The sequence below is a fragment of the Cololabis saira genome, chromosome 20 (assembly GCF_033807715.1).
Source record: "Cololabis saira isolate AMF1-May2022 chromosome 20, fColSai1.1, whole genome shotgun sequence".
In the NCBI taxonomy this organism is placed as follows: Eukaryota; Metazoa; Chordata; class Actinopteri; order Beloniformes; family Belonidae; genus Cololabis; species Cololabis saira.
This window is the reverse complement of record NC_084606.1, coordinates 36,110,209-36,131,633: the sequence shown is the minus strand read 5'-3', so window position 1 is coordinate 36,131,633 and position 21,425 is coordinate 36,110,209. Positions and strand designations below refer to the sequence as shown.

Genomic DNA, 21,425 nt, shown 5'->3' with positions numbered 1-21,425 from the left:
TCGACTTTTTTCTCGACATTTCGACTTTTTTCTCGACATTTCGACTTTTTTCTTGACATTTTGACTTTTTTCTCGACATTTCGACTTTTTTCTTGACATTTTGACTTTTTTCTCGACAATTCGACTTTTTTCTCGACATTTCGACTTTTTTCTCGACATTTCGACTTTTTTTCTTGACATTTCGACTTTTTTCTTGACATTTCGACTTTTCTCGAAGTGCATAATGAAAAAAAAAAATCTTCTCCCAGTTATAACTAATATAGAAACATGCAGCATGTGTTGCCTTCATTTGGGTTGCCGACCCCTGATCTACATGGTGACGAATGCAGCTCCAAGGTCTGTGACGGACAGAAGAAGCCGTATATGAACATGATCCAACATCTCACCACCACTTTTGTTGTTTAACGGAGATAACGGATGTCTGAGGACGTGCATGGCTGATCAAACGAGGCACGTCCTTCACCGGCTCTCCTCTAGATCAATCTGGAGATTGTACTTTAACATTAATCTCGACATTTCAACTTTTTTCTCGAAATTCAGACTTTTTTCTCGACATTTCGACTTTTTTCTCAACATTTCGACTTTTTTCTCGACATTTCAACTTTTTTCTCGACATTTCGACTTTTTTTCTTGACATTTCGACTTTTTTCTCGACATTTCGACTTTTTTCTCGACATTTCGACTTTTTTCTCGACATTTCGACTTTTTTCTTGACATTTCGACTTTTTTCTCGAGATTGTACTTCAACATTAATCTCGACATTTCGACTTTTTTTCTTGACATTTCGACTTTTTTCTTGACATTTCGACTTTTCTCGAAGTGCATAATGAAAAAAAAAATTTACATTTTGACTTTTTTCTGGAGATTGTACTTTAACATTAATCTCGACATTTCAACTTTTTTCTCGAAATTCAGACTTTTTTCTCGACATTTCGACTTTTTTCTCAACATTTCGACTTTTTTCTCGACATTTCGACTTTTTTCTCGACATTTCGACTTTTTTCTCGAGATTGTACTTCAACATTAATCTCGACATTTCGACTTTTTTTCTTGACATTTTGACTTTTTTCTTGACATTTCGACTTTTCTCGAAGTGCATAATGAAAAAAAAAATTTACATTTTGACTTTTTTCTGGAGATTGTACTTTAACATTAATCTCGACATTTCAACTTTTTTCTCGAAATTCAGACTTTTTTCTCGACATTTCGACTTTTTTCTCAACATTTCGACTTTTTTCTCAACATTTCGACTTTTTTCTCCACATTTCAACTTTTTTCTCGACATTTCGACTTTTTTTCTTGACATTTCGACTTTTTTCTCGACATTTCGACTTTTTTCTTGACATTTCGACTTTTTTCTCGAGATTGTACTTCAACATTAATCTCGACATTGACTTTTTTTCTTGACATTTTGACTTTTTTCTTGACATTTCGACTTTTCTCGAAGTGCATAATGAAAAAAAAAAATCAACATTTTGACTTTTTTCTGGAGATTGTACTTTAACATTAATCTCGACATTTCAACTTTTTTCTCGAAATTCAGACTTTTTTCTCGACATTTCGACTTTTTTCTCGACATTTCGACTTTTTTCTCGACATTTCGACTTTTTTCTTGACATTTTGACTTTTTTCTCGACATTTCGACTTTTTTCTCGACATTTCGACTTTTTTCTCGACATTTCGACTTTTTTTCTTGACATTTCGACTTTTTTCTTGACATTTCGACTTTTCTCGAAGTGCATAATGAAAAAAAAAAATCTTCTCCCAGTTATAACTAATATAGAAACATGCAGCATGTGTTGCCTTCATTTGGGTTGCCGACCCCTGATCTACATGGTGACGAATGCAGCTCCAAGGTCTGTGACGGACAGAAGAAGCCGTATATGAACATGATCCAACATCTCACCACCACTTTTGTTGTTTAACGGAGATAACGGATGTCTGAGGACGTGCATGGCTGATCAAACGAGGCACGTCCTTCACCGGCTCTCCTCTAGATCAAAAGCTCAACCTCGCTTTATTACAGCGGACGTGTTCACAAGGACGTTATTAGCATCAGAAATGCCAGACTTTTTTTGGAAGCCTTATATACGGTGGCCGAGACCCGCCATTGATGAAAATAAAAGTAACGCTGCAAACAGAAACAAACGCCGCTGCAAATAAAATAAATGCTGCAAACAAAAAGAAACGCTGCTGCAAATAAAAGAAACGCTGCAAATATAAAGAAACTCCGCTGCAAATAAAATAAAAAACGACGCAAATAAAAAAGCCACAACGGAAGTGAATTACCGGGGACTATTTTTGCTGATGCACCGGTGTTTTTTACGTGAGAGGAGAAGACGAAAAAAATTACACGTAGCGACGTTGAACACTAACCTTTTCACTTATTTTCTTGTTCGTTGTTCTTCTTATTCCTCGCTCTTCTTATTTCTTCCTTTTCACTTACGTCCTCTTCGTCTTCTTCTTCTCCTCTCACGTAAAAAACACCGGTGCATCAGCAACATTTTTTATTTGCGTCGTTTTATTTATTTGCAGCAGCGTTTCTTTATATTTGCAGTGCCGTTTTTTTTTTATCTGCAGCGTTTTTATTTTATTTGCAAAGCGTTTATTTTATTTGCAAAGCTTTTAAGTAAACGCTCAGAAACATCTGTTTAACGTGGCGGTGAATCCCAACCAATGAAACACAACTAATTATTTATTATTATCTAATTATTTGTGTGACGTCATCTCGACAGAATTCCTCCTCAAAACAAGGAAAGGCAAGTTTATGTGTATAGCACAATTCAACACAAGGTAATTCAAAGTGCTTTACATCAACATTAAAAGCGGCAAGACACAATTGAACAGTAAATAACAAATTAAATGAAATAAAATGGTAAGAAAAGAGGTAAAATAATAAAAAGCACAAGTTGTTAAAAAGTAAGGGCAGCGGAGTACAGCAGGTTCACATCTCATTATTAGAATAGAATAGAATAGAATAGAATAGAATACTTTATTGTCATTGTGCTCAGGTTACAATGAAATTGGTTGGGATGTTCCCACCAAAGTGCAAAGGAAAAATCAAAATAAGAGGAATGAATAAATATAAAAAGCACAGTATAAAACCATAAAAGCAATACAAACAATGTATGGATAAAGTGCAACAAACTGTGACCCAAACATCACTCCCACATCATTCAAAAAATACACCTGTTCTGTTCTGTTCTGTTATGTTTTGTTATGTTATGTATTACAATGGCGAGAATTACGTTTCTATACGGTCAAAACGTACAAAGACCGGGTAAAGCACAATGCGAGCCTTGCAGTTTTTATTCTGAGCAATTTGAAGCTTAGAGAGGTCTTTTTTGGCTTCACCCGACCAAATTGGTGAGCAGTAATCAAGGTGAGATAACACTAGGTCAAGGGTCGGCAAACCGCGGCTCCAGAGCCGCAGGCGGCTCTTTAGCGCCGCCCTAGTGGCTCCTGGAGCTTTTTCAAAAATGTTTTTTTTTACTTTTTTTTTTTTTCTTTTTTTCTTTCTTTTTCCTTTCCTTTTTAATCTCGACATTTCGACTTTTTTCTCGAAATTCTGACTTTTTCCTCGACATTTCGACTTTTTCTCGACTTTTTCCTCGACATTTTGACTTTTTTCTCAAAGTGCATAATGAAAAAAAAATCTTCCCCCAGTTATAACTAATATAGAAACATGCAGCATGTGTCTTCATTCTAAGGCTGATACAAGACTTTTCATTTTTTGCGGCTCCAGACATACTTGTTTTTTGTGTTTTTGGTCCAATATGGCTCTAAAACATTTTGGGTTGCAGACCCCTGGACTAGTGCTTGGATCACCAGCACTCTAGCGGCAGGAGTAAGATGTGTGTGTGTGCACGTAGGTGTGTGTCAGCTGGTGAACAAAATGGACGAAGCATCCGGCGGCGTCAAGGCCTTCAACAGGAACGACGAGCAGTTCCTGGAGGCGTTTGCCATCTTCTGCGGCCTGGGCATCCAAAACACGCAGATGTACGAGACGGTGGAGCGAGCCATGGCCAAGCAGGAGGTCACGCTGGAGGTCAGACCCCCGTCAAACACACACTCTGCACAAACCACCAGCAAAACTAACACATTTAAATGCTGTTTTTAAAACAAGGATCTTTCCAGAGACCAGAACATGACCCTCGATCAATCATTACATAATCAATAACAGGTAAAAAACTCCCCTTTAGGTAGAGCCAAGGGCGCAATTTCCACTGGGGACAGGGGGGACATGTCCCCCCCACTTTTCAAAATCATGTTTTTGTCCCCCCCACTTTTTACAGTTTTAAAACTAACGGTAGGCTCAGCCTGTAATCGCAAATCATCAAGACACAAAGACCGGACGGCAGCCCCGCCCCCCCTCCCTCTCCTCATTGCTGCTCAAGGCTGATTTATGGTCCCGCGTTAAATCGACGCAGAGCCTACGATGTAGGTTACGCGGCGACGCGCACCGTACTTTGCGCGTCGCCGCGTAACCCTACGGCGTAGGTACTGCATCGATTTAACGCAGAACCATAAATCAGCCTTCACAGACAGACAGCCAGGCAGCAGCAGAAATGAAGAGGAGCCGGCAGCTCGGTTTAAAATCCATTTTTGCAGCGGGACAAAAAAGCAGCAGCACTGCTGTGTTGCAAGTAGGCTGTGCAGAGATGAGTAGCCAAATATTACTCAAGTTAATATGTTGTAAATGGTTAGGTGATTTTGGTTTGTTTATAAGGAAAGGAAGGAATGAACATGATCTATTTTCATATTTCATAGGAGAAATATGTGGAGACAGGTGTAAGTGAAGAAGTGCAGGCAGGCAGGAACCCAACCATGTTAGCCCAAAAGTAATTGTAGAACAGCATCTCAGCAACAAAACCTTAAGATCAAGAGAAGTGGTACTGTGAATTTCCTTGGCTCCATTATAGACAAAGAGTCAATGGAATTCTATGTTTATTCTGTGGCCAAGCTTTTGAAAATGAAAAATCAAGCCTGGCCAAGAACTCTGTTTCTCCAGAGGCCTGTAAGTAAGCCTGTAAAGCTTGTATACTGTCTTAAGGTAAGAGCTGATTTGTTATGTGGCATGTTAATGTTGTGTTGTGTCAAAAATAAAGGATGCCCACAGAGAAAGAGGTCACAAGATTCAAGACTCTTTTTTTATCATTGTATATTACTAAACGAAAATAATAATAAATACATATATCAGGAAAAAAAGTGTCTAAAAAGTAAATGCATATTAAAATTGTTTGATTGTTCGCAGTCACACACACATAGTCTAAGCCACACTGCACATCCACGCTACAGCTACACACACAAATTTACCGTTCCTACTTGTGTCCCCCCCACCTCTGAAACTAAAGTTTCGCCCTTGGGTAGAGCAGTAAAAGAGAGAGTAGATAGAGAGGATGAAGAACAGAGAGAGGAGAGACGCAGATTGTCAAATGTACAAAAAATATATAAAAACTAGGGTTGTCAAACGATTAATTTTTTTAATCGCGATTAATCGCATGTTGTCCATAGTTAACTCGCGATTAATCGCATATTAATCGCACATTTTATACCTTAAGGTATTTTTTTTAATGGTTTTAATACTGTTAACATGAGAAAGGGGCAAATATGCTGCTTTATGCCAATGTTTATTCAACTTTCCACAATCAAAAACTTTTGACCTAAATGTAACATCCCTTCATAAATACAAACACAATGTAGTCCCAACTTTACACTTGTAAAGAGTAACTTAAAGGAGCCGTCTGTAAGAAATGTCCAAAACTGGTACTGCAGTCACTTTCAAAATATTGTTGAGCGGCGTGTACCCTCCCCCTCCTCCCCCCGACCAGAGGTTGCCAGGTAGGCTGCAGAATGCAGCAGGAACGTAGGCTGCCATGGCTGCGATAATTAGAGCAGAGCTGGCAACCCGGATGCCGAAACAATACTGACTTGGTGATTGGGAGATAGGTGGAGGGTGGAGCTTCAGAAACAATACTGACTTGGTGATTGGGAGAAAGGTGGAGGGTGGAGCTTCAGAAACAATACTGACTTGGTGATTGGGAGAAAGGTGGAGGGTGGAGCTTCAGAAACAATACTGACTTGGTGATTGGGAGAAAGGTGGAGGGTGGAGCTTCAGAAACAATACTGACTTGGTGATTGGGAGATAGGTGGAGGGTGGAGCTTCAGAAACAATACTGACTTGGTGATTGGGAGATAGGTGGAGGGTGGAGCTTCACGCCAAAACAAAAAATGACAACATAAACATCAGTTGAGGGCTGCAACTCCTCTTTTTAAACTGGAATATCCTGGCTTGAGTGCTGTTGTCAGTGACATAAGTATTTGAAATGAACATGATTTTTAAATGTCTGTTGACATATCGGGGTCATTTTATGATTCGTTTTATTATTGCTCTTACATACAGCTCCTTTAAGATTGCTTGTTTTTGAACTTGCCGTTCAAAAGTCCATTTTCATTCTCCATCTTTCCTCGCTTTTCAAAAGAGTTCATGCAGTAATCCATCATACTTTTCCTCAAGCTACCGTGCCGTCAACCGCCAGAAATTATAAAATGCGCTTTTTTTTGTTTTTAATCCTGTGCGTTAATAGTGCGTTAAAAAAATTGTCGGCGTTAAGAGGACGTTAAGTTAACGACAGCACTAATAAAAACATATTTTAGTATTAATGATCCGTTAACTGGAGAACAAGGAGTTCTATGTACAAATGACTGATTCCTGGTTAGTTGGTGGACTACAGTGTTGAGATTACTTTACATGTTTTTCCTTCATAAGGTTTCAAAAACACGTCAATAACTTCATTATCAGTGTCAGTTTTTATTTCCTTCTCATAGTAATCCCTAATTTGTCGGTATCGATATTGTTCCTGTTCATCTAATCCAAATGTATCCATGGTACATATCGCTGTAATGCCTTTTTTCAACTATTGCTTAAACCCGTTATCGTGCATACATGAGGTACAAACCTTGAATCTTCGTCTCTTTCTCGAATTTATATCTTTCAACAACCTTGTTCCATATTTCTACTGTAGTTTTGGTTATGGAGTCCAATTGGTTACCTTGTCAAGGTTGACATTCCCCCCTGCCTTCAGTTTCTGTCTTGCCCCGCCTGTGTCCCATCTGCCCTGATTGTGTCTGCACCTGTGTCTCGTCATGTCTCGTTATCCCCTCAGTATATCTTGTCTTGTCATTCCTTTTGATCCCTGTTACTTGTGTTTTTGATCCTGCTCTGCAGCATTTTAGTTTGGTTTTTTGTAAATAAACCCTTTTTTGTTGCAACTCCTGGCTCCTGTTCTACTGCACTTGGGTCCTCAGCAAACCGAACCTCAACAGAACGAACCGACCCCATGTCTCCTCGTAGTTTTTTCCTCTATGATCCTGGTTTTTGTTAATCCTGCTCTGCAGCGCTTTTAGTTCTTGGTTTTTGTTAATAAATCCTGTTTTTTGAGAACTCCTGCCTCCGGCCTCCTACTCTGCTCTCCTGCGCTTGGGTCCTCAACAACCACATCACAACATACCTAATCTTTGTGTGCAATTACGTTTCGCATTTCAATGTCTTTTTGCTCTATTTCTATACTTTTCCATCTTGCAACATATTCATCCTTGCACCAATATATCAAAGGTCTGCGGAAGAGTATTAGGGCCAGGCAGGATAAAAATAAAAATAATATTTTAGAGGAGGAAGAATTTTTTTTTCATTATGCACTTTGAGAAAAAAGTCGAAATGTCGAGATTAATGATGAAGTACCATTTTGAGAAAAAAGACGAAATGTCGAGAAAAAAGTCGAGAAAAAAGTCGAAATGTCGAGATTAATGTAAGTTAATGTTTTTTAACGATTAATGTAAGTGAAGTAAATTTCGACTTTATTCACAAAATTTCAACTTTATTCTCAAAATTTCTACTTTATTCTTGAAATTTCGACTTTATTCACGAAATTTCGACTTTTATTCTTGAAATTGTATTTCAACATTATTCTTGACATTTAGAATTTTTTCTCGACATTTTCTCGAAGTGCACAATAAAAAAAATCTTCCCCTCTCAAATATTTTTGTGACATTTACCCTCAAATATTTTATTGATTTAGCATTCCACCATTTACTTTTTATTCCTATCCAGAACCATGGTATTGGTGCGGGACGTCACAGTTGTCTTCACGCCTCAAACAGACGCTGTGATGAGTTTCTGTCAGCTGTATTTCTGTCATTAGCTCTACTGTGCTTCTCAGTTTGGATCGACTGCTGTACTCCAACACTTTTTTTCTCTTCTTGTGTTTCAAAAGCCAGCTGGTTTCAGGCTTTTCCTGGTCCCTTTGACCGCCCCGCTCACACCCGAGCCCTTTGACCCCCTCAGTGTTCCCAAAACTCCCCAAACCAAAGACGCTCCCTGTAGCACCCTATAATGTAATAATTTCCTGAGAATGTAATAATTTCCTGAAAATGTAATAAAATTTGCACTTAACTCGATCGAAAATGTAATAAAATCCAATAATGTAATAACTTCACCAATAATGTAATAAAACATCCTGAATGATATTGTAATAACATTTTTACCGATAATGTAATACCTTATTACATTATTGGGAATTTAGTCTGCAATTTAACCCAATAGTCATTCTGGTGTTTGAAAATGAACATTATTGGGTTTTATTACATTTTCGATTGAGTTAAGTGCAAATTTTATTACATTTTCAGGAAATTATTACATTATAGGGTGCTACACTCCTCACCGAACGTGACGCATCACAGTGGAGCTCAGATCTACATCAACTGGTCCTCTGAAAGCCCGTCTCCCGCCCAGCAGAGGGGGTTAACGGGGGATTTACGAGGGCGGTGTGAATCTGGGTGCAGGTCCCCGTCAGAGCCGACTGATGGATGTGCGACAGAACAGATGTGGTGTGTGTTTCTGCATCTGATCTCTGTTTCTGTGTGTGTTCCAGGTCTTGTCGTATCACGCCTCTGCCACGGAGGAGGAGTCGCGGGAGCTGCAGGTAACCGCGGTAAATTGACATTTATTCTTTTTTAGCTGAAAGACTCAAATGTTTGTGTTTACGACACATGCACACACCCCGGGGTGATGTGATGTAGCTGGTGAACGGAGGTGTGCAACCGTTACAGCAGCCAACGTGTTCAAACAGGGAGCTAGAGACGAGGGGCTGCAGTAGCTCCCCAACAAATCCTTGCTGTTTGAAAACCACAAGAGGTCCGAATTTAGAAGTAGCGGTTTCATTTCTTTTTTCTTTTTTCTTTTTTTGTCTGCATATATATTAATGGTTAATACTAGTGACGCACCGATTGTTCGGTAACCGAAATTGTTCGGCCGAAAATGGCAAAAAAAACACTTTCGGTGTTCGGTGGAATAAGTGGGGAAAAAACCGAACAATTAATAACGGCGTTGTAAAATAAGGAAATAGACTGGCCGCTCCGTCCCGTAACGTTGCGCACTACATAAATCGTTGGCCAACCAAAAACTAACCCCATAAGAATTTTACCTAACATTCATCAGGAGGTGGAACCAAAACAACATAATGCTGGGAAATTAAAAAATGTTAATTTTTTTATGTTCAATAAATATTTTCTACCTTGTATTTTTGTAAAAGATTTTTTTCTTTGAAAAGCATGCCTAAATCAAATTTATTTGATTTATGCAATGGTGAAAAAATTGGCAAAATAAATGAGAAACTGCGAAGAACCATTGGTATTGTTCGGTATTCGGCCAAGTGTTTATTATTATTTTCGGTTTCGGTTTCGGCCACAAATTTTCATTTCGGTACATCACTAGTTAATACCATGTTGATAAAAACCTATATACATATATATATATATATATATATATATATATATATATATATATATATATATATATATATATATATATATATATATATATTAGGGGTGTAACAATATATCGTGCCACGAAATTTCGCTTTGTGCTGTACATGTAAATAAAAACAGGATGCAGTGATCTGAAACTGTCACGCACCCATATTTTATTCTCGGCAGAACACCTCAGATGTAAGAACTGACACATTCTTTCATTTCATGGAAAATATCAGCTCATTTAGGATTTAAAAAGAGGTCGACCGGTGCAGCTAAAGGCCCTAAAGGTAATGTTCACAAATCAAAAACATCTTTGACAACTACTTTACTTAGCAGCAGGTGTGTAACATGACTGAGAATGAAAGCAGCATTTCAGAGAGGCGTCTCAGCAGCAAAGGTCCAGGAGTGTTGAGCAGCTAGAATCCTGCATCAGACAAGAACGGGACCATGTTCCTCTCCTAAAGCCCCGGGAACTGGTCTCCTCGTTTCCAGAGAGTGGTTAGACCAGGGGTCGGCAACCCGCGGCTCTGGAGCCGCATGCGGCTCTTTAGCACCGCCCTAGTGGCCCCTAGCTTTTTCAAAAATGTTTGACCTTTTTTTCTGTTTTTTTCTTCTTTTTTTTCCTTTTTTCTCTTTTTTTCTTCTTTTTTCTTTTTTCTTTTTTTATCTTGTTTTCTTTCTTTCTTTCTCGAAATTTTGACTTTTTTCTCGTCATTTCTACTTTTTTCTCAAGATTGTAGTACAACATTAATCTCGACATTTCGACTTTTTTCTCAACATTTTGACTATTTCATCGACATTTCGACTTTTTTCTCGACATTTCGACTTGTTTCTCAACATTTCGACTTTTTTCTCGAGATTGTAGTTCAACTTTTTTTTCGACATTTCGACTGTTTGGTCGACATTTCGACTTTTTTCTCGACATTGTAGTTCAACATTAATCTCGACATTTCAACTTTTCTCTCAACATTTCGACTTTTTTTCTCGACATTTCGACTTTTTTCTCGAAATGCATAATGAAAAAAAAAATCTTCCTCCTCTAAAATATTATTTTTATTTTTCTCCTGCCTGGCCTTAATACTCTTCCGTATAAAACCGTCGCTACTGCGCATTAGCAATGGAAATAAATGCACAAAATGTAAATGTAGTAAATGAAAGAATGACAACACTAAACTACAAATTAAACAGCATGCGTAAGTGCATAATGAAAAAAAAAATCTTCCCCCAGTTCTAACTAATATAGAAACATGCAGCATGTGTTGTCTTCATTCTAAGGCTGATACAAGACTTTTCATTTTTTGCGGCTGCAGACATTATTGTTTTTTGTGTTTTTGGTCCAATATGGCTCTTTCAACATTTTGGGTTGCCGACCTCTGGGTTAGAAGATGAGAGGATGCTTCAAAACGCTAAACATCACAACTGGTCCAACTTTAGAGATGTGATGCTGTCATCAAATTTCAAGATGAGCTTTTTTCAAGATGTTTCCATGTTAACATCTGATATGTTGTTTATGTTCTTTTGGGATTAAAGTATTGGTTCATGATGTTTTCAAATGACGCCTGGACCGGTTCACATGCTGCTGCTGAACAGAATCCTGAATAATGGAGTGAATGAAATCTGTGCTGCTGCGTTTAACAGAAACCTGGTGATTTATTCATGGCCTAACTGGCCCACAAACGTCCCACAGCACCCTGCGCTCCACATTTGTGACATGTCCTGTCCTCCAGTAGCGAACACCAACTAGTTCAGAAGTGCAAGAACACGCTCTTCTTCTGAGTTTATTCAAGTTTATTTGTATAGCACAACTCAACACAAGGTCATTCAAAGTGCTTTACATCAACATTAAAAGCGGCAAGACACAATTAAACAGTAAATAACAAATAAAATGAAATAAAATTATAAGAAAAGAGGCAAAATAATAAAAAGCACAAGTTGTTAAAAAGTAAGGGCAGTAGAATACAGCAGGTACGATGCACCAGAAACCGAATGCCTGTTCTTCCTGTAACCCTAAAACCCAACACAGGACACAGGAAGTTACATGATACGGCTGCAACATCCTGCTTTGAGTCTCCAGGGTGCGAATTTATGAATCTTACTCTAGCTACGCCAAAACCCGCCCTACTCTGTATCTGATTCCTTACCTCCTCTCTGATTGGCTAGCTGTGCAGTTCATGTTGTATTGCCGCAGGTATTAAGGATTTTGCATTGCAACTTAGTTTTTTTAACTTTGTGATCTGATTAATGTAAAGCTTTTACAAAGTGGACAGTAACATACAATGATAAACAGTTGGGAGGAGTTTTAGGTGGAGCAAGGGGAAATGCAGCGTGGTGCTCACTGTTAGAAAGTCTGGCTTTGGACTTTGACATGTGTCCTAGACATTTAAATATTAACTAGGGCCTAAAGCACATGTGTACACACACTAACACTGACATATCCACCGCTGACCATCATAAGTCAGCTAGCAGTTTTCTAAATTCCTCTGCCGTGCCTCTCCCGTGCCTCCCCGTGCCTCACCCGTGCCGTGCCTCACCCGTCCCTCGCCCGTGCATCCCCCGTGTCTAGGCAGTGTCTCTGAGGTGCCTCGCCCGTGCCTCGCCCGTGCCTCCCCCGTGCCTCGCCCGTGTCTAGGCAGTGTCTCTGCCGTGCCTCACCCGTGCCTCCCCCGTGCCTCCCCGTGCCTCACCCGTGCCTCGCCCGTGCCTCGCCCGTGCCTCCCCCGTGCTTCGCCCGTGTCTAGGCAGTGTCTCTGCCGTGCCTCACCCGTGCCTCCCCGTGCCTCACCCGTGCCTCGCCCGTGCTTCGCCCGTGTCAAGGCAGTGTCTCTGCCGTGCCTCGCCCGTGCCTCGCCCGTGCCTCCCCGTGCCTCACCCGTGCCTCGCCCGTGCCTCACCCGTGTCTAGGCAGTTTCTCTGCCGTGCCTCACCCGTGCCTCCCCGTGCCTCGCCCGTGCTTTGCCCGTGTCTAGGCAGTGTCTCTGCCGTGCCTCACCCGTGCCTCCCCATGCCTCACCCGTGCCTCGCCCGTGCCTCACCCGTGTCTAGGCAGTTTCTCTGCCGTGCCTTGCCCGTCCCTCGGCCGTGCCTTTCCGGTTTCTCGCCCGTGCCTCCCTGTGCCTCGCCCGTGTCTAGGCAGTGTCTCTGCCGTGCCTCACCCGTGCCTCCCCGTGCCTCACCCGTGCCTCGCCCGTGTCAAGGCAGTGTCTCTGCCGTGCCTCGCCCGTGCCTCGCCCGTGCTTCCCCCGTGTCTAGGCAGTGTCTCTGCCGTGCCTCACCCGTGCCTCCCCGTGCCTCACCCGTGCCTCGCCCGTGCCTCACCCGTGTCTAGGCAGTTTCTCTGCCGTGCCTTGCCCGTCCCTCGGCCGTGCCTTTCCCGTGTCTAGGCAGTGTCTCTGCCGTGCCTCACCCGTGCCTCCCCGTGCCTCACCCGTGCCTCGCCCGTGCCTCACCCGTGTCTAGGCAGTTTCTCTGCCGTGCCTTGCCCGTCCCTCGGCCGTGCCTTCCGGTTTTCTCTGCCTCTGCCTCGCCCGTGCCTCCCCCGTGCTTCGCCCGTGTCTAGGCAGTGTCTCTGCCGTGCCTCACCCGTGCCTCCCCGTGCCTCACCCGTGCCTCGCCCGTGTCAAGGCAGTGTCTCTGCCGTGCCTCGCCCGTGCCTCGCCCGTGCTTCCCCCGTGTCTAGGTAGTGTCTCTGCCGTGCCTCACCCGTGCCTCCCCGTGCCTCACCCGTGCCTCGCCCGTGCCTCACCCATGTCTAGGCAGTTTCTCTGCCGTGCCTTGCCCGTCCCTCGGCCGTGCCTTTCCCGTGTCTCGCCCGTGCCTCCCCCGTGCCTCGCCCGTGTCTAGGCAGTGTCTCTGCCGTGCCTCACCCGTGCCTCGCCCGTGTCAAGGCAGTGTCTCTTCCGTGCCTTGCCCGTCCCTCGGCCGTGCCTTTCCCGTTTCTCGCCCGTGCCTTGCCCGTGTCTCGCCCGTGTCTCGCCCGTTCCTCGCCCGTGCCTCGCCCGTGCCTCGCCCGTGCCTCGCCCGTGCCTCGCCCGTGCCTCGCCCGTGACGCGCCCGTGACGCGCCCGTGTCTCTGCCGTGCCTCGCCTGTGCCTCGCCTGTGCCTCTCCCGTGTCTAGACAGTGTCTCTGCTTTGCCTCGCCCGTCTCTAGGCAGTGTCTCTGCCGTGCCTCGCCCGTGCCTCACCCGTGCCTCGCCCGTGCCTCGCCCGTGCCTCGCCGTGCCTCGCCCGTGCCTCGCCCGTGCCTCGCCCGTGCTTCGTCCGTGCCTCACATGTGCCTCGCCCGTGCCTCGCCGTGCCTCGCCCGTGCCTCCCTCGTGCCTTGCCCGTGTCTCGGCAGTGTTTTGGCCGTGCTTTGGAAAAGTCAATGCGGTCAACATTTCGGACTGTTTTATAGCAATCAAACAATGAAATTTTACTTTATGTTGACTTTATGTTGACCGCATTAGCGGGGAAAATAAATGGCAAAACAGTTTGAAGACGGGCAACGAAAGGCAAATTCAATAATATTAGGTACTAAAATGGAGAAACCTGGAGGTACATTGTACAACTAGTTATGTTAGCATGTCAGTAATGTGATTGAGTGTACTTAGAGCATCATAGTGTGGTCATAGAGAGTCTCTAAAAAGTCCGGATGGGAAGATGTTCACCATTCTACAGCTTGTGGAGTCAACAATGTGATTCAAATTCAGATAAATCTCTGTAAGCTTGGGACAAGGCTGAAAATCAGTTGGTGTTCTTGTGGCCGTCACTGCTTGTGGTCAGTAGCGTCTCCTGGCATCAGGTGTACTTTGTACTTTGTTATTATTAAAAGATATAAGAGGCAAAGTGAGCAGATTAACCTAGATTTTATGTTATCTTGGATGCCATGGAAACTGTTTTGCAACATCCAGTTACTATCTCCGGTGGTTCAGGAGGGGACTGGTGCCCACAGAGGGTAGAGCATGCACATCTGGAAAGAAACATCAGTACGGTTTTAGGGCAGCGTATGATCCCATCCACACAGTCTTGTCCTTCAGGGAAGATCCTGAGTCTGTGAGCAAGATGACACTAAGGGCGCTTTTCCACTAGAACTTACTCAGCCCGACTCGCCTCGGTTTGGTTCTTTCCCACTAGGGGTCTAACGTGCCGAGTAGATACTTTTTCTGAACTATTCTGCCGAGGTTCTAAGTCGGCTGTATCTGACATCATCACAGTACAGGCCACCGATTGGTCGCGGGGTTGGAGTCAGACGTCTGAGTCAGGAGGAGGAAATCTGAGAAAGAGCGACTCTGACGGCGGCTTCTTCTTGCTTCTTGTCTTATTTTATTCAACCAGCAATGGCAGCAAAAGTCTGTTTCATGATCCAACTCTGAGGTGCAGATGTTCATAAACCTGGTGATGAGGAAAGAATTAAAAAGGGATGTAGACGGTGATAGGGAACGACCAGATCCACCAGGAGCTCTGTCTCTTCATAGCTGCTCACGGCTCCAGCTGACTTTTCAGCAGCGCCGAGACAAACTAACAAAAAAATTAAAAAGCGTTGCCGCTTGAAGTTTCTCTCACTCTCATTTTCTAACTTGATATCAAACACAAGCCACAGACCCAGCAGCACATCTATCATCTCCTCCAGGTTCTACATCTTTACTGTTGTTGTCTTCTTCGTTTAGATCCCACAATCAAATACGTCACAGCAGCTTCACTCCAACCTCCTACTTCTGCTCCAGGTGCTGAATTGTAGTGGAAAAGAAACCAGGCCGAGATGAGATGAGCCGAGAAGGTTCTAGTGGAAAAGCGCCATAAACGTCTCGCTGCAACCGTGGCAGAAGCAGGGCTTTATAGGAGAAGGGTCTGGGGAAGGTCCTTAAGGAAGATTAGAAACACCACTCCCTCCCAACGTTTTTGAGACGTGTTGCTTCTGTCAATTATCAGTTGATCATCATATTCGACCCCTTTGAAACGTTTAGTATTTTTCCGATAGTAAAATGTAGGTTTTTATCAACATTTTACACCATTTTCTGGACATGTCAGCAGCTTAGGATTTCATCCCGCAGCTCATATTTAACATCCGGCTGGTCCGTGTTGTTTAGCACAGCCTTTAATACCAGCGCCTGATAAAGGGCCAATCCCAATACACCCCCTACTTTCTACCACTAGCCCTCACTCACTACCACTAGCCCTAAAAATGAAGCCACAAGGGGTAGGGCTTTGTAAGCTTCCCTAGGGATTGGGACACCACTTGTTACGTCACTGCGTAGCACCTGACTGCGTGGTAAAAGCTGTTTTAATTTCAGCTGTAGCGCTGTTAATATGCCACTTTATTAAGTTTTAATATTTTTTCAGGCGTAAAACTAACTCGCCAACCTGGGGTCAGTTTATCCAAATAACGCCTGTTAAAGGAGCTTGAGGCTCCTTTTAAGAAATGAGACTCTCTAGCGCCACCCTTCACCACGACGGCCGTCGAGGGTACTGCAGCCAACAGTGAAGCCGGCACGGGAGAACGGGGAGAACGCACATGCAGCGTCATGTGACGTCACATTCACAGCCCAGCGCGGGAAATTTGGGCCCGAATTGCAGCACATTTTGCAGCAAACAGCCTGTTCAATGTAACGGAGGGATACACTAGAGGGCTCATTCTTTTTGGTTTGGAACGCTTCATCTGACATTATTACTAGAAAACTTAAAACGTTTACGAATTTTTTTCATAAATCCTGCCTCAATCCTGCCTCATTCTCCTTTAAGAAATTTGCTCCGATGTTGTCGGAGATGAGAAGAACCGCCGGTGATTTATGGTTCCGCGTTACACCAACGCAGAGCCTACGGCGTAGGTTACGCTGCGACGCGCACTGTATGCCGTAGGCTCTGCGTTGGTGTAACGCGGAACCATAAATCAGCCTTTATTCTGGCGAGATCTGAAGATACAACGCAACAACGAGCAAGCGAGTGATTATGTACATTCATTGAGTGAATATTATGAAAGTAAAATATATATTTCTCGCTAGAAATGTAATCAAAATGCATTTTTATGTAGAAACTAACTCAAAATATTGATTTTATTCATTAAAAATTAGAAATGTCCGCCATGTTTTTTGTTTGATTCAGTCTGCAAATGATGACGTAAAGCATTCTGGGAAATTTTTCTGGCCCTCGGTCAGCGAGTCAACATCTGAAATCCCTCGCTCTGAAGGGCTAGATTCATACACACATAGCCCTACATGCAAAGAGGAATTGGGACACCACTACCCTCACGGGAACACGCAAAATGTAGGGGTAGTGCTGAAAAGTAGGGGTAGGGGGGGGGATTGGGACTGGCCCAAAGTCTTCCTCTCGTCTCCTCGTTGCTGAGCAGCTGCACCACCAGCTCGGCCTGATTCAGACGTTCCTCCCTCGGGTGCTCCATCCGGGATGTGTCATTCCGTATCTAGGACATAGGCTTGATTTTTCGGGTGCGTTCTTCCCACCAGGCCTCACCTCCAGCCTGGTGTGAGAGGAAAACTGTGCAGAAGCCAGAATCAGAATCTACTAATGCGTGACTTCAACTTCTTGGTCATTAAATAATGTAGAAGATTCCTCTTTAAAGCCGTGTCCTCGTTTGGAGCCTCATCTCCTTCCCTCATCTCTGTCTGTCGTGTTTTTTGAAGGTCGCTACCGTTCCATCGGCGCAGTCTCTGCACCTCCTGGACTTCAGCTTCAGCGACTTCGACCTGTCGGACACGGAGACCACGCTGGCTACCATCCGCATGTTTGTGGACCTCAACCTGGTGCAGAACTTCCAGATGAAGCACACGGTAAGAGCCCACCTGTTTTCCAGCACAAACATACGGTTACACCCCCCAAATCAGACAAAGTTGGGAGGATGTGAAAAACGAAAACGTAGGGAAAATGGGATTGTTACAGTCGCTTTGACGGGGGCCAAAGATATATCATGTGGTTCTTTACTGCCAACTTCATTTATTTGGATATCAGGGCGTCATTTTCACTCAAGTAAACCTCACGTAAACCTCAAGTAAACCTCACATAAACCTCAAGTAAACCTCACCTAAACCTCATGAAGTATGTAAACCTCATATAAACACAAGTGTCATTAAAACTGTTATCAGCTTTACCTTTGGATTAGGAATGGGTGATATTTTACCGTTCACGATAAACCATCAAAAAAATTCCCCACGGTAAGAATTTGTATCTCGTGGTAAAAATGATAAATTCCCGTTGATGACGTTTTTGTGTAAAGCTGATTTATGGTTCTGTGTTAAATGTGTGAAGGAAGGAAGGAAGGAAGGAAGGAAGGAAGGAAGGAAGGAAGGAAGGAAGGAAGGAAGGAAGGAAGGAAGGAAGGAAGGAAGGAAGGAAGGAAGGAAGGAAGGAAGGAAGGAAGGAAGGAAGAAAACAAGGAAAGGAGGAAGGAAGGGAGAAAAGAGGAAGGGAAGAAGGAAGGAGAGAGCAGGAGGAAAGAAGGAAGAAAGGGAAAAAAGAAGGGAGGAAGGAAGGAAGGAAGGAAGGAAGGAAGGAAGGAAGGAAGGAAGGAAGGAAGGAAGGAAACAAGGAAAGGAGGAAGGAAGGGAGAAAAGAGGAAGGGAAGAAGGAAGGAGAGAGCAGGAGGAAAGAAGGAAGAAAGGGAAAAAAGAAGGGAGGAAGGAAGGAAGGAAGGAAGGAAGGAAGGAAGGAAGGAAGGAAGGAAACAAGGAAAGGAGGAAGGAAGGGAGAAAAGAGGAAGGGAAGAAGGAAGGAGAGAGCAGTAGGAAAGAAGGAAGGAAGGAAAGAAAGAAAGAAAGAAAGAAAGAAAGAAAGAAAGAAAGAAAGAAAGAAAGAAAGAAAGAAAGAAAGAAAGAAAGAAAGAAAGAAAGAAAGAAAGAAAGAAAGAAAGAAAATTGTATTTTTTTTATCGTAATTTTTATCGTTATTGGGATAAATGCCAGAAATGATCGTGATACATGTTTTAGTCCATACCGCCCATCCCTAATATAAAACAGTTTGCAGGGACCAAAGCACCTTCATCAGTCAAGACTCCTTTAAAGTGTTGCCAGTGATAGAACTACCAACTGTCTTTGGCTTTATTGGAGGCCTGGAATACAGACATGAAGGTTTGTTAGACTCAATTAGGTTTCTGTAACAAATGAATTGACCTTAGGAGAAACATCCCCCCACTCCCCCGTCCAGAGACTCCTCCTCCCTCAGAATCTGGGTGGTGCCAGTCCGGTCTGGTCCGGTCCGTCTCTCCCCAGCTCTGTCCTCATGAAGAGCTGCTTGTATGTGTGTGGCTTCACCTCCGCGGAGACGCTGCACAAAGAAGGGCTTTGATTGGAGCAGAGGGGGCCCTGCAGGGCAGCCCCCCCCCCCCCCCCCCCCCCCCCCCCCCCCACTCAGCACCTACAGCATGTTATTATCTCATCATTATTCCAGCAGATTTAAGGCTGCACACTCATTCTGTATATATATATATATATATATATATATGTATATATATATATATATATATATATATATATATATATATATATATATATATATATATATGCTTTAGGTTCTTACCAACATGGTATTAACCATTAATATATATGCAGACAAGGAGAAAAAAATAATAATAATAATCTTTTTTGGATTATCAGTAAATTGAGTTGCCATCTCCATGGTTCCCAGCCACACTGTGGACAGAGCTGGCCGTCAGCAGGGCCAGAGAGCCGCTGTCCCGGCGTGGGATGTGCAGGAGCTGCACCATCCTGCAGCTGTGCAGAAGCGGCTGCTTGCTGACGGTTTTCCCGCATGTTCTGTCTGCTGCAGAGTTTGTGTCAGTGGGTTCTGAGTGTGAAGAAGAACTACAGGAAGAACGTGGCCTATCACAACTGGAGACACGCCTTCAACACGGCCCAGTGCATGTTCGCCCTGCTCAAGTCCGGCCGCTTCCAGGTACAGCACACGCACCTGGATTAAACGCATCGGTTTAGTTTTTACTTTAGTGTTGTCATTCTTTCATTTACTTTGTTTATTTTGTGCATTTATTTCCATTGCTAATGCGCAGTAGTGACGATTTTATAAGGAAGAGTTTTAGGGCCAGGCAGGAGAAAAATAAAATAATATTTTAGAGGAGGAAGATTTTTTTTTCATTATGCACTTTGAGAAAAAAGTCAATATGTCGAGAAAAAAGTCGAAATGTCAAGATTAATGTTGAAGTACAATTTTGAGAAAAAAGTCAAAATGTATTTCAAATTTATTCTGGAAATTTCGACTTTATTCACAAATTTTGACTTTATTCATGAAATTGTTTTTCAACATTAATCTCGACATTTCGACTTTTTTCTCGAAGTGCATAATGAAAAAAAATCTTCCTCCTCTAAAATATTATTTTTATTTTTCTCCTGCCTGGCCCTGATACTCTTCTGTATAAAACTGCGCATTAGCAATGGAAATAAATGCACAAGATAAATGTCGAGATTAATGTTGAAGTACAATTTCGAGAAAAAAGTCAAAATGTTGAGAAAAAAGTCAAAATTTCGAATAAAGTTGAAATATTGAGAAAAAAAACAAAATTTTGACTTTATTCTTGAAATTGTATTTCAACATTAATCTCGACATTTCGACTTTTTTCTCGACATTTCGACTTTTTTCTCGAAGTGCACAATAAAAAAAAATCTTCCCGTCTCAAATATTTTTTTACTCTTCCGTAGTTTTAGGCCACCCAAACAGCTATAAACAGTTGAATGTATAAAAGTTATCCCTTGTGATTATCCAGTCTTGTTATTTTTGCTCTTAAAGGAGCAATGTGTAACGTGAAGCCAAAAATGTAATAAAAAGGAGGCAGTAAAGCAGCTCAAAGTGAGTTGGGAACGAGGAAACGCAGTCCCTCGTCGTCGGTTCAACCCAAATGTCCCGCTGATCAAAACCCAGGATCTGGAACCAACAAATCCAAATGTCTAGAGAGCAATCATGTTACACTTTTCTTTTCTCGCCATCATTTCTAAAAGGATCTCAGTTTCCGAACCGTGTTTTCTCAGTTATACTTCTTCTTTTTGCCGTGGCAACTCTGAAACCAGTCAAATTAGACGTGGATATTTGCTGGTTTTTCCCTTCTGAAAGTTGAAATTTAGCGTCTTCTCCCGTCCCGCAAGAGAAATGTCCCGGACAAATCTATCATATTTAATGTTAACATGAGCTTGATGGATAATTGACAGTTCATAGTTCACCTGACCGAAAGTTAGATGCAAATCCATCATTGTCATCATCGCACAAGCTATTTCTCCTTTCACGTACACATCAGTTATGTGATTGAGGTTATAGCAACGAAAGTAGCTGTGAGTGGCTCAAATAACACTAATATATAACAAAAAATAGACAAAGTTAATGAATAAAACAAATTAATTTAACAAATGAATCGTTTGGCTTTGCATTGCTGTGGAGGAAGAGAATGACTACGTTTCCATGCATCAATAACCCTTTCCTAGGCAATATCCCGGTTTTGTCTTGTAGTTTTTTTGGTCTGTTTTATTTTTATGACTGCACTTATTTCTTCTCTTGCTGGGATATTTTAACCAACAATCTTAGACATTTCTCCTTTAAAGTTTTATATCCGCACAAGGGCAAGTAAACAGAAGCTAAAGTATTATTGAAATACAAACAATTGAGTCATAATTGGATTGCGGCTGAA

The 21,425-nt window shown here is 42.6% G+C and overlaps 1 protein-coding gene across 2 annotated transcripts in view; it reads left to right on the top strand.

Annotated features, from left to right (window-relative positions):
* Positions 1 to 21,425, top strand: part of LOC133420911 (cGMP-specific 3',5'-cyclic phosphodiesterase-like) — a 134,783-nt gene that overhangs the window by 80,651 nt on the left and 32,707 nt on the right. Inside the window, exons 11-14 of one of the 2 annotated variants that reach the window (XM_061710794.1) lie at positions 3,873 to 4,048; positions 8,931 to 8,981; positions 17,428 to 17,574; positions 19,565 to 19,690. In XM_061710794.1, the coding sequence (XP_061566778.1) occupies positions 3,873 to 4,048; positions 8,931 to 8,981; positions 17,428 to 17,574; positions 19,565 to 19,690 (500 nt within the window). Of the gene's footprint in view, positions 1 to 3,872; positions 4,049 to 8,930; positions 8,991 to 17,427; positions 17,575 to 19,564; positions 19,691 to 21,425 lie in introns of both variants that reach the window. The other variant, XM_061710793.1, reaches the window with a different exon arrangement.